The 11767-nt window shown below is 38.6% G+C and overlaps 1 protein-coding gene across 1 annotated transcript in view; it reads right to left on the bottom strand.

Moving 5' to 3' along the window:
* LOC107082317 (type I inositol 1,4,5-trisphosphate 5-phosphatase-like) overlaps window positions 1–11767 on the bottom strand; it is a 30807-nt gene continuing 19040 nt past the window's right edge. Inside the window, exons 5-16 of the mRNA XM_015370933.1 lie at window positions 8581–8644; window positions 7871–7974; window positions 7613–7665; window positions 6369–6488; window positions 5480–5564; window positions 5292–5378; window positions 5140–5214; window positions 4885–4958; window positions 4676–4787; window positions 3844–3915; window positions 3699–3758; window positions 1–330 (exon numbers count right to left, since the gene is read on the bottom strand). Of these exons, the coding sequence (XP_015226419.1) occupies window positions 3717–3758; window positions 3844–3915; window positions 4676–4787; window positions 4885–4958; window positions 5140–5214; window positions 5292–5378; window positions 5480–5564; window positions 6369–6488; window positions 7613–7665; window positions 7871–7974; window positions 8581–8644 (888 nt within the window). The 3' untranslated portion in view covers window positions 1–330; window positions 3699–3716. The remainder of the gene's footprint in view (window positions 331–3698; window positions 3759–3843; window positions 3916–4675; window positions 4788–4884; window positions 4959–5139; window positions 5215–5291; window positions 5379–5479; window positions 5565–6368; window positions 6489–7612; window positions 7666–7870; window positions 7975–8580; window positions 8645–11767) is intronic.

The following is an 11767-nucleotide window of genomic DNA, read 5'->3' as shown; positions in this document are numbered from 1 at the left end:
GAAAAGGTGATCCTGGTTCTATATTAAGAATATCTACAATGTTTGGAAGTTGCTTTTTGACAACAGTGAAGGGCTGCGTTAATTAATGATTATGTTTGGAGCTAGAAGGAATTGAATGAGTCATTCACATGGCTGCAAGCAGAAACTCCAAAGAAAACCAGTGATGAATTAGATTAAACAAGTGTGGACAAAGCGGCAGCTAAGAGGTATCAGTGACATGAGAGCAGAGGGCTCATAGGTCAGGCCGGGCTGAGCAATGCAGGAAGAAGACGACCCAGTTCCAGAAGGTGGGAATCCTCAGATTGCCCAAACTACGATGTGGCTGAACACCTGAAGGAGACACAAAGAGACACAAATTAAATGCACAGCAACGTTCTTAACATCCTGTCACCTCAGCAGCTTTGAATTTAAATATTACTAGCATTAAAAGTTCATCCACCCAACTACAATCTATGTATTTTGAAAGAGATTATACTTGGAATTATAATAGCATATAAGACCATTCCTTAATCGAAGACCTGTAGAATACAAAAAACAGATCAAACCAAAGCACAGAAGAGCATCCCCACAGCATGATAGGGCCAACATCCTGTTTAATACTGGGAATAGTGTGTCCAGGATGATGTGCAGTGTTATTCCTCCATAGCATATTTATAGGTGAAAATACATTTAATGCTTTGGTCTCATCTGACCATGAAGGGAACATGTTAAGTTATTACATATGACTCATTTGACCAATTACTGTATATCCTTTTTTTCCACATTCTTGGTTTGTATGGCATAATTTTGACAGATTATTCCACCTTAGTTGGGGCTCTTTTCAGCTTCTCCAAAGTTATCATCAGCTTCTTGTCTGTGGCTCTGGACGTGTCTTGGAAGGCTGATAGCTGGGCAGCACCAACCTATCATTATCACCAATCTATCATTATCACATAATGACAAGATGCACTATCAATGCGTATGACTGGAAGTGCCATAAATGTAAGCTAATAATTTATTTAGCCTGTCTCTGTATCTGGTGAGATGTGTTTAATGAAGCATAAAACCTTTTACAAAGTAAAGAAGTGGGTTAAAGGAATAGTACACCCAAAACATGATTAGCCTTCATTTTCTACTCACCCCCATGCTGAACAACACTCTGGAGTACTTTTTTGATATCTCAAATGCATCTGGAGATCTGGGAGGCTTCTTGCTGTCTGCTGACATTCAAATAATGGAGGTCTATGGTGACCGAGACAGAAAGGTCCATAAAAGTCCACAAAAAACGTGTCAATATTCCTCCATACTGCTCGTCCAATGTATTCCAAGTGTCCTGAGTGGGTAGCGTCCAGAATTTACTCGAAACGAAGTCATTTAGAATGTTTTTAGAGCATAAACAGTAGTGTATAGGATTTCCTGAAAGCGAGCGCCTGCAAGTTCACGACGCTACGGAAACCACGGCAGACCAAACCGGATGAAAGTGCACATTCAGCTCGGCAAAGAACTCATGCTCTTCCTCAACACTGAAGTCCTCAGACATTTTTCTTTTGTTGTTTCTTTCTTTGCACAGGTAAACAGCACATTTCTTCTTCTACGCTTGCATTATCGGCAGAGCAGACGCTGAATGCGCACTTTCATCTGGTTTGGTCTGCCGGCTTCCGTAGCGTCGTGAACGTGCACGCGCGTGCTTTCAGGAAATCCTATACACTACTGTTTATGCTCTAAAAACATTCTAAATGACTTCGTTTCGAGTAAATTCTGGATGCTACCCACTCAGGACACTTGGAATACATTGGACGAGCAGTATGGAGGAATATTGACACGTTTTTTGTGGACTTTTATGGACCTTTCTGTCTCGGGCGCCATAGACCTCCATTATTTGAATGTCAGCAGACAGCAAGAAGCCTCCCAGATCTCCAGATGCATTTGAGATATCAAAAAAGTACTCCAGAGTGTTGTTCAGCATGGGGGTGAGTAGAAAATGAAGGCTAATCATGTTTTGGGTGTACTATTCCTTTAATGGTTAGTTCTTTCAACAGCGGAAGCTTTCAAGTAAAACCTCCATAAATAACAGTGTGTAATTTAAATGTAGATTTTTTCATAAAGACAAAATGTTAATTTAAAAATGTTCATTCCAAAAAAAGTTAAAAACAATCCACTGGACTTTGTTTCCCCGCTTTGAAGATGTTTCATTTCCCATCCAGGAAAAAAACTAAACGTCTTCAAACTTGGAAACAAAGTCCAGTGCATTGTTCTTAACTTTTTTTTTTTTAGAATGACTATGACCTGAATGACTGAGAATCTTCACCAACATATATAAATGTTAACACATACTGTACTCTCCTATGGCGCTGTCCTATTTTGCAGGAGTGTTAAACCCCTACCATTTGTGGAAAATGGATCAAACGGTGCTTTATGTGCTGTCCAAGGGTTGGGATTGTCTTTAGTAGCATATTTCTTGGGCTGGGCGATTAATTGCATTTCAAATATATATCAAAATTCGTCAAAACACAGTTTTCAAATCACACAGTATTAAGACACTGACTTTGTCACCCAGCCCCTTAAAACGCTTAGAGTGGGTTTGCTCTCGCACAAAAACAGAGTGATTTGCAGCCAGCATGCAAGTCCATGCATGCACGGAGAAGTAAGCACTGTTCTACACAACAGCAACAGGAAAGTCCAGAGAGAATGGAATGTAGACAAGCAAGCTTTCAAGGTCATGAAAACAACAAAGATTAACATCTGCATGCATGTTGTAAGTGGTGAGGAAACTGTAAATAAAATGTGAACATCGGCTTAAAATAATTGCAATTTTGACTTTTGGTTAAATCGTTCAGCCCTATTTACTTATAAAGTAAACTTTTTGATATCCTGCCTGAGCTGTCTGATGTTTTCCATGGCCTTCATTAGATAAAATACTCATTAATATTCTCCAACAAACCTCTAAAGCCCTCATAGACCAGCTGTACATGCTGGGAAATTATTTTGTGTCTTCTGAGGCAATGTACTGAAATTTTTAAATCCATGCCACACTTTTCTGATTTTATTTTTTAAAAACGTCTCAAAAACTATGTATCTATTGCCTCCTCCATGATAACGCACTTCTGTGTTTTGGTTTAGCACATATACCCTAATTAAACCCTAAATAGCTCACATGGTAGGGGACTGTAAATCTAAGTCATCAATGTTGGGATTGTATTGTTGCTTCAAAATGTGAATGAAAATAGAAACAATGGCTCTTTGTGGGATGTTTTTTCACTTAGAGGAAGCCATTATTTGAAAGCCGCCAACAGAAAGACCATCATGATAAAACACTTCATCCTTTAAGAAATAAATTTAAGAAGCGGCAAAACAAAATCATGGCGGTAAAAATGCCAATACGCTGCCGGGGCGGGATGAATGCCTCTCCAGCCGACCATCCAGATTGTAATTAATGAAAAGAAGTCGTGCAATGCACTTAATGTGCGGCTGCAGCAGGAGACCAGAGGATTCAAAAGACATAGATCAGCGGAAGGTGCTGATCGCCTGTGCTTCAACTCCACACAAAGGGAGCACTCTTGTCCCGCTGGTACTTTATCTTAGTTCATATTCTGACTCCACTGGGCTGGTTTGGTTATGGCCCTCCAGGGAGAAGAACAAGATAACCACAATCTCTCTAAATCTACCCTCTGGAAGCACTGCATTCTCACACATGGTGCTTTACTTTTATATATTCTTACCATTGAGAAGAATCGGAGTCAATGGTTATTTGTCTTCAGCGAGAAGGACAGGAAAACAGGCTATAGGAGAACCAAAAAACATAAAAGAGTCACTCTGTGGTTGATTTACTGCCTGACCAGAACAGATGGCTTTATAAGGGCTTACCTTATGGTCCCCCATGCAGACATTAGGACCAATTGTGTTGTAAACAACACCCTTTCCTTCATCATCGTCTCTCTAAAAAGAAAAAAACTTGATGTTTATCTGATCACGGAGCAGAATTCCACATTCAACTACATTATGAAAAGTGTCTACGGTTTAATTTACTTGATTTTACTTAAATTTCATCTGAAAATAGCATCAAATGCTCCCAGATGTTGGGAATTTTGATTTCTGCACTTTTAAACCAAAAAACAATTTTAAGAAACAAAGAATATTGTCATTTAGTAACCATGGTGACAGTTTAGTATTTTTCATGATGCATTTGAACTGTTTTTTATTCAGGCTGCACAAACAACAAAGAACTTCAATCCTAAAGATAAGAATTGGGTTCATAAGTCTGACTTAATTATGAATTTTCTCGGGTCTATGTAGACCTGCATGCCCAGGTCTGTTTCACTGAAACAGACCTGGGCATGCACAGTACAGGTCTGTTTCACTTTTAAAGTTAGTTTTGCATTACACAGTGAATAATATAATTAACGTGGACATAAACTAGATTATTTAACTTCACCTCACATGGAAAGCTAAACCACATTTAGGTGTTTCAACATGGCAGTGAATCCAAACACATCAGAGCTGGTTGTTGAATAAACGAAAGATACAGAAATTGTGTTTTTTGGTATTAAAAATGAGTGATTTATGCTGAAAAGACACGTGTATGTTAGGAAACCAACCAGTTTAAAAGAAGTTCACCTGGAAGAGCAGTCAAAAACTCATACAGCATTAAAAATGTTCAGCTAATTCTTGTTTTATGCTGTTTTAAGGTCAAACTGACCCGGTTGATGAAACTGTGGGCAGCATGAGACATGAGGATACGATCGCACCAGGCGGGACAGCGAGTGTTCATGTACTGCTTCGGCTGTTGATGGTCCTCACTGTATGGGTAGCTAAACGGGATTCAAAATAAAATTAGTTTCGGACGCACCTGGAGAGGGTTTTATGGATTGATATAATTATTTACTGTGAAAGATTATTCATTCTCACCTGGGTGGAAAGGTGATTTCCTCCTCCTTGGTGACATCATGAAAGGACATGACTTCTTTGTCATATTTTAAAAGCTGTGAGAAAGGAAAAGGGAGAGGTTACGGTTTTTTAAGTGAAATTCACAAGAAAAAGAAAATTACTGCTTCGGTTTCCCTTTTTGCATGTGTCATTTATCACTTTGTGCAGAAGAACGGTGGCAAGTCAGAACCTGAATTTCTTTTGTATAGGATTAAAAAGTCTGGAATGCAGTCTCACCGCTCTACCGTTGTCCTTCCTGAAAACAGCCTGGTGCACGTATTCGAACAGCTTCTCCTCGATCTGCAGCAGCACCTGAAGCAGAGATCAGGGTTTGCAACATGAAAGCCGATCTAAAACAAGCCTGACAGGACGGTAAATAGTGCAATTACCTGGTGGTCGTTGTCTTTTTCTTCAAATATAATTTTCTCCACTTCAAAATTGCTGTCTTTTACAACATCTGCTTCAATAGTCAGATGCTGGCCATAGCAAACAGAAACCAGTCAGTGGGTTATGTAGTCTTTGTCTAATATCCAGTTCATACATACAGATATATGACCAGGAAAACATTTGTACTTACCTGGACTAATGCCTGTGAGTCCAAACGGAAGTTAAAATCACCAAACAGGAAGAAAGGTAACGCAGTGTAGCGGCTGTCTGATATCCTAGAAGAAGAAAATACATATTTGTATTTCTTTACTGCTGACCTATGACTTTTTACAATTGAACAAAAGGTCATAGTTAATTTTTATTTATCAAAAAAATCTATCATTAAAGCTACAGTGTGTAATCATTCCAAGGATTTAGTGACATAAATGTTATATATTATCTATTTTTTTTATCACATACAAACTGAGAGTCTCAGTCGCTAAAAATTAAAAACTGCAATAAATATTTTACCATACACAGATAGGCCAACACAATGCAAGTGGAAGGACATTGTTACCTTGTTCTCCAAACCCTTACCAACTAAAACACTGATAAGTGATTTATTTGCATTAACCTCTGATAAATGATATCCAGTGTAACCAAATGCTCTAAGCATTTAGCTAATAAGTTAAATTCTAACCATGTCCCCAGTAGATTTAATATAAATTCAGCTGTTATACGAATGCCTCAGAGGTTTCACATTAATGAAAAACAGCATAATGAAAAGACACGAACATAGTGGGAAAATCAAGGAGAAAGTAGTGGAGAAGTTAAAGGCAAGGTTTGGTGTATGAAACAATGAAGCATCATATTCTCAAGATGTTTTCTTTTCAACCGACCGAGGAATGCTTCTTAGAAATGATGGAAAAATTAACCAATAATACAGCTTAGAGGCTGAAAAACATGAATAGGTCAGAAGTTCACTTTACAGCACGGCAACAACTGTAAATGTGCAGCAAGAGCTACAACAGAGTGGTTTAGATGAAAGCATAAACATGCATCAGAAAGTCCCGACAGCTGTGCCCAGCTACTGATCCCACCTGTTGATTACATATCTGAGGGCGTTCTTGCGGTTGGCTGAGTAAATGGATGGACTGGAGTTGACGGCAATGAGGTTGGAGGCATCATGAAATAGGTGGATGTTGACCAAGTCGAGGCCCCTGTAAAAAACACAAGCAAAGTTGTACCAGAGGAGAGCAGGAAGCAACCTGGTATCAGATAACAGGGTACATGTGAGGTCACCAGAGTGAAGATGTGAACACGAGGTAATCCAGATGTGTCTTTACAAAATTTTATCGGGATACTACTGCCAGAAAGTCCGCAAACAGGAATGTACCAACAATTAGCCCTACGTAATGAGCTAAAAATATACAACTAATTACTGCAGAGCAAGGTAACACTGCCCCGCATAGACAGGTTGTTTTTACTTTGTAGTAGGATAATCATGAAAAGAGTGACACAAAAACTTGTATGATATTCTATGTTACTGAGATTTACCTGTATTCATCATGTGATCACCAGATTACAGCATAATAATGATGAAATTGTTATGTAGGAAATAATTATTAAAAAAAAAAGTAAAAAAAAACATTTTAGGGGCTTACTATTTGATTTCAAATCCGCTTCTTCCCAAATTAGTGCTCCAGGTTCTTATCAATAAGAAATTGATGTTATTTTTATTATATATTATTTTTTATTTCTCTAAATGAAAAGTTTTAACCCAGTCCTACGTTAAAACTATTCACTTAGGTTTTGCAGAAAGTTCAAACAAAAGAAAAATTAGGAATCAACAAGATAATGAAGCTGGATTCCAGTGAAACACATGCTTTAAGTTTGATCATCTGCTTTATGGGTGGTAAGGAATTACGTTTGCATAGCCTCTTCCCATAATTTTGGGATGGTTCTCTATATATTAATGGTGTCAAACCAGCTAAAAAATTGGTCTTGATTGTTTTACTCACATAATTCCCCTCGTACCTGGTCTGTATATCAGTTTTGCGTGTGCTATTACATTTTCTAAGTGCTTCTCTACATGCAAACCCTCTGAACCCGAGTTGTTTTCCAGAAAATGAAGAAAAATTGTTTCTTGTGAGAAAGTACCTTTTCTGTTTAACCCAAAAGTGAGGAAAATTTCAGATGAACTCTGATGGCTGAAGCTCTTATAAATCAGTCTGTCATTGCGCAAAAACTTGGAATAATGAGCACATTTAAAGATAGGAAACAACAGAAGCTGAAATGTTATGAGTAAAGCCCTGCAGTGTGTGTTACTGGATGTGTTACGCACTGGTTGTGGATGATCCAGCGGGTCCTCATGAAGCCCTTTCTGGACCACTTGAACTGCAACACAGACAAATGGGATAGAATCACTAAACAGCAGGGAGCAGAGACCCAAACTGATAATCATTGATTCTCACAGATAATTTGTCTCATTTCTCTGTCAGACGACTGCATCGGCCCCCGTGGACTCATTTTTCCCAGCACCTCCTTTCCTCCCATTAGTCCCCCCCCCCTTCCCTCCACACACTCTTGCATACATACTTACATCAGGCCAGAAATCTTTTGGGAATTTTTCTTTCTCCACGGTGGCCACGCCGTCCAGTGAGCCCACATACTTGGTCTGTCCCACCACGGCTTTAAAATCCTTAACTGGGAGCAGGGGGGTGGCAGAGTGAGGGCGGTGACATGTAAAAGAGTGAGAAAACATGGAAACGGCGATCAATAAACTGGTGTTAACCTCATCAGAGCGGCATACGTGATGAGAGAATCTATAAGCGGGAGCCATTAGACTTCGTTTGGCAAACGACGATCAGTTTGGGGCGCACAGCGAGTGGCATCTCCATGTTTATGGCTCTTCTATAAGCTTTTCTGCCCTGCTTTTTCACATCTAACGTGACTGGACTATACAGCAGCAGAAATAACATCTCCACTTTGAATTTGAGTACTTTGCAAACACCTGCCTGGGCAGTAGAGCCATCAAACTATCATTACATAGAAACATCTTCAAAATATCCCATAAAAAATGACAGGAATTTTGCCAATCATATGCAAAAAGGTTCCTATCCCTTACGGGGTGGAAGCAATTGATCAAAACTGTGAGTTATGCTGCTTCTAAATGAGTTTCAATCACTTATAAAACAGGATTGCGAAAAGGCAAAGATATGGAAATATTCATCCCAACCTGAGATGTTATATACAGATAGCATCTCAGGTTGCATTTGTCGGATGCATTCGTCACATTTAATGTTTTCTTACCATTAAAGTCATAATGATAGACGTTTTTCAGTGTCCTGTGGATAAAGTACATGCAGCCCAAAGCCTGTAGAGAGAAAGAAAACAAAAGATCAGGAACAGGAGCCTAATAAGTGGCGAGCAAAAAACACTATTTTTCATCAAAAACAACATTCAAAAAGGAAACTAAATGGGATTTTCCAAGAGGAAAAATATTTATTAGTGGCATTTTTTACACTGAAGTTAAGAAACCGTAAAAAATAATCTACAGTAGCTTGATCTTAAATTAGAAAACTAAGAGCATTTTTTGTTTGCTTTTGTTTTTGTTTTTTTTATTTGAGAATTCTTCATATTTTAAATTAGTGATGAATAATTTTTGTTAAATTGTGAAAAACACTAAAAAAGGTAGATATATTTCTGGCTACAAACATTAGGACCAATAAGTCGGTGAGCAGGAAGGTAAGACGGGAGAGAAAAGGGTGGAGGATGTGTGATGCTGTGGGCCTGTTTCTCCACCAAAAGTCACAGAAACATAGTTTAACTCCTTAGAATACCAGGATTATTCTGCTATTAGCCCCATCAACAAGGCCCAGGTCCACTACTGACATTCTCCTATTGGAGGGAAAAACAAAACACATCTCAGCAGATGTCTATATATATCATCTAGTTTTATACTGTTGTTGTTAAATAATTGCCCCTGTGCTTTTAATATAAAAGTTCAATTTGTTCACTCTAAAGTTTCATGCTCCCATATTTATTTATGTTAACTTTATGTTTGCTTGTCCATGTGTAGCACCTTATCACCAAAATAAAGTCATCATATGTGTAAAAACACCAATTCTGATTTCTATTAACCTCATTCTTTTTTTATAGAACCAAGATCCTATAGAAAAATATGGCATAAAGCACAGAGAGGAGAATATAAAAGGAGAATTATGATTCTTGATGATCAAAAGAGATCAGGTAAAGAGGAATGCTCAAGGATGCATCTGTCTATATGCTCCAATAAACCTTACAGAAGAAGTTTTTAAACCTGCTCTCCCTTTATTCAAAAGTATTAATCCTCATGTTTTTAAAGAGAGATTATCGTTAAATATTCATTTGATTTGAACAGAAAGACTCTTTAACAGTGTATCTATTGCAAATATCCTGGCACTGTAACCTACATATAAAAAAACAAATGTACCTGTAAACATAAACACGAGCCCAATAAAACCTTATCTTCAATTTGGTAGATTTTATTGACATCATAAAAAATCTTCCAGGAACCTCATTAGAGTAATTACTCAAAGTGAAACCAAAACCTACCATGGAAAAAAACCTAAAAATGACACTGATAGGTTATATATTATGTTTCTCTACTGTGTAAAAAAATAAAAATAAAAATATGCATAAAAACTTAAATGTTCAGCCACTTTCAGCCCCCAATGCACAGACTTCAGTGCCCAATCATCCCTGACAAGAGACTGACAATTTTTAATGTACTAACTGCCTGCTCCACTGATCTGATTAATCATGGCCTCTGAAATCAATAACGACAGAAAATTAAAACCATTTAAAAGGTATTAAGCAGTAGGCCTGCTGTCTGCCAACGCCAGCGCTCCAAGCAGAGGGCCGAAAGAAAAATAAGTGAGCGCATGGATGGGTGTAAGGGCATGACAGAAAGCTGAGCAACACACACACACAGATGATCAGCTAAAGCATGAGAGATCTCTCCCTGAAGAGATCGTTTATCTTCGGTGCCAAAGTCATCCTCGTTTATTAGAACATTGACGGATTCAGTGAACAGCAATTAGTGACCAACTCGTCTGATGTAGAGTTGGACAAAGAGAGCGACTGAGTTTATTTCAATGGGTCTGCAAGAGCTGGAATGTTACTGAGATGTAAGGAAAAGTTAGGCTGTAAGGTAAGGTTCCTCTCCAGAGATTCCCGAAGTGAGGCCTAATTCATGTCCGATTTGTACAGCTGTTACACCCAGGTACACGCGCGCACACTCCCTCACATACTCGGCCAAACACCCGTCTTCATCAATCAGGTTTGTGCACAGTTTAATAAAAAAATATTGACTTTCAAGTGATTTTTTATCAAAACACCATTTGTACTGGGGATGCATGCCGCTCTACGTCTGCAGCCCCTGAAAAAGCAGACCCCCCTCCTAAACTCTCTCTCTTGGCTTTATAACTGATGATCCGCAGCCGAGGGGAAACAGATTGAAAATCAATGCAGGTGGCACAACTGAAATGAGAATGAGGCATTACGTAGAGGTGGCGGTTGGGGAGGATGGGGGCTGCAACCCTCTCAGAGAGGGGTGCAAACACTAGACTGCAGGGGAAAAAACTTAGTCCCAGCTGTCCGCCGACACCCCCGACACACTTAATTTATGGTGCACAAATAGCCTGAGATCGATAGTTTTAATCTAGAGTTAAATGTATTGACTTTGGCTCCGCTCTCTCTCTCTTCCTCACACCTGGTCATTGACTTTCCCCCTTTTTTTGCTTCACGCACCTTTACCCTACAGATGCAGGCATTGACCCCTACTGTCAGGTGCGCTGTGTGAAGGTTTCACCTGGGAGGAGGAAGGGTTAATAGTTAAAGAAGCCACTTTTCTGTAAAGGAGAAGTGTTTCTCCCAAGTGGGACCAAAACTCTGACAAACCCTCCGTGACCAACGGTAAACACAGTAAAGAGATATGAGCTGATTAGCACAACGTGAAGTTAAAAAAAGGTGGATATAAGAAATGATCATGTGAAGGACACTTAGCGGAACGTCACACAGCCAGACATGATAAGGTATATAGCAGTAAAAAACTGCTACGGCTACATGAAATTGCAGAGTTGAGGTAAATTATTTTCAATAACAATATATTACAGCAAGTACCTTCTTTTAAAATGCTGTTCTGGCACAAATCATAAGAATTATGTCATCTAATACATTTATTTGTCAATAATCTTTAGGCCATATCTAAGCCTTCTAACACTCCATTCAGGTGATTTTTATTAGATCAGAGCAGATTATCCTTTTTGTTAATTTGGTATTTTACAGAGTTGCACAAGCACACCTAACTAAGATAGGGTTGTTAGTAAGGCTTTCTATTTGGGTTCAACAGGAAATGACAACTATCCTATAATTTCCATAAAAAAATAAAATTAATTGTTTCTGTGAGATATTTTGATGTCAATGTCAATTTTTTTTATAAAGCTCTTTAAAACTG

The sequence above is a fragment of the Cyprinodon variegatus genome, unplaced genomic scaffold (genome assembly GCF_000732505.1).
Source record: "Cyprinodon variegatus isolate N-32 unplaced genomic scaffold, C_variegatus-1.0 Scaffold49, whole genome shotgun sequence".
NCBI classification, from domain to species: domain Eukaryota; kingdom Metazoa; phylum Chordata; class Actinopteri; order Cyprinodontiformes; family Cyprinodontidae; genus Cyprinodon; species Cyprinodon variegatus.
This window is presented reverse-complemented; position numbering and strand designations above follow the sequence as displayed.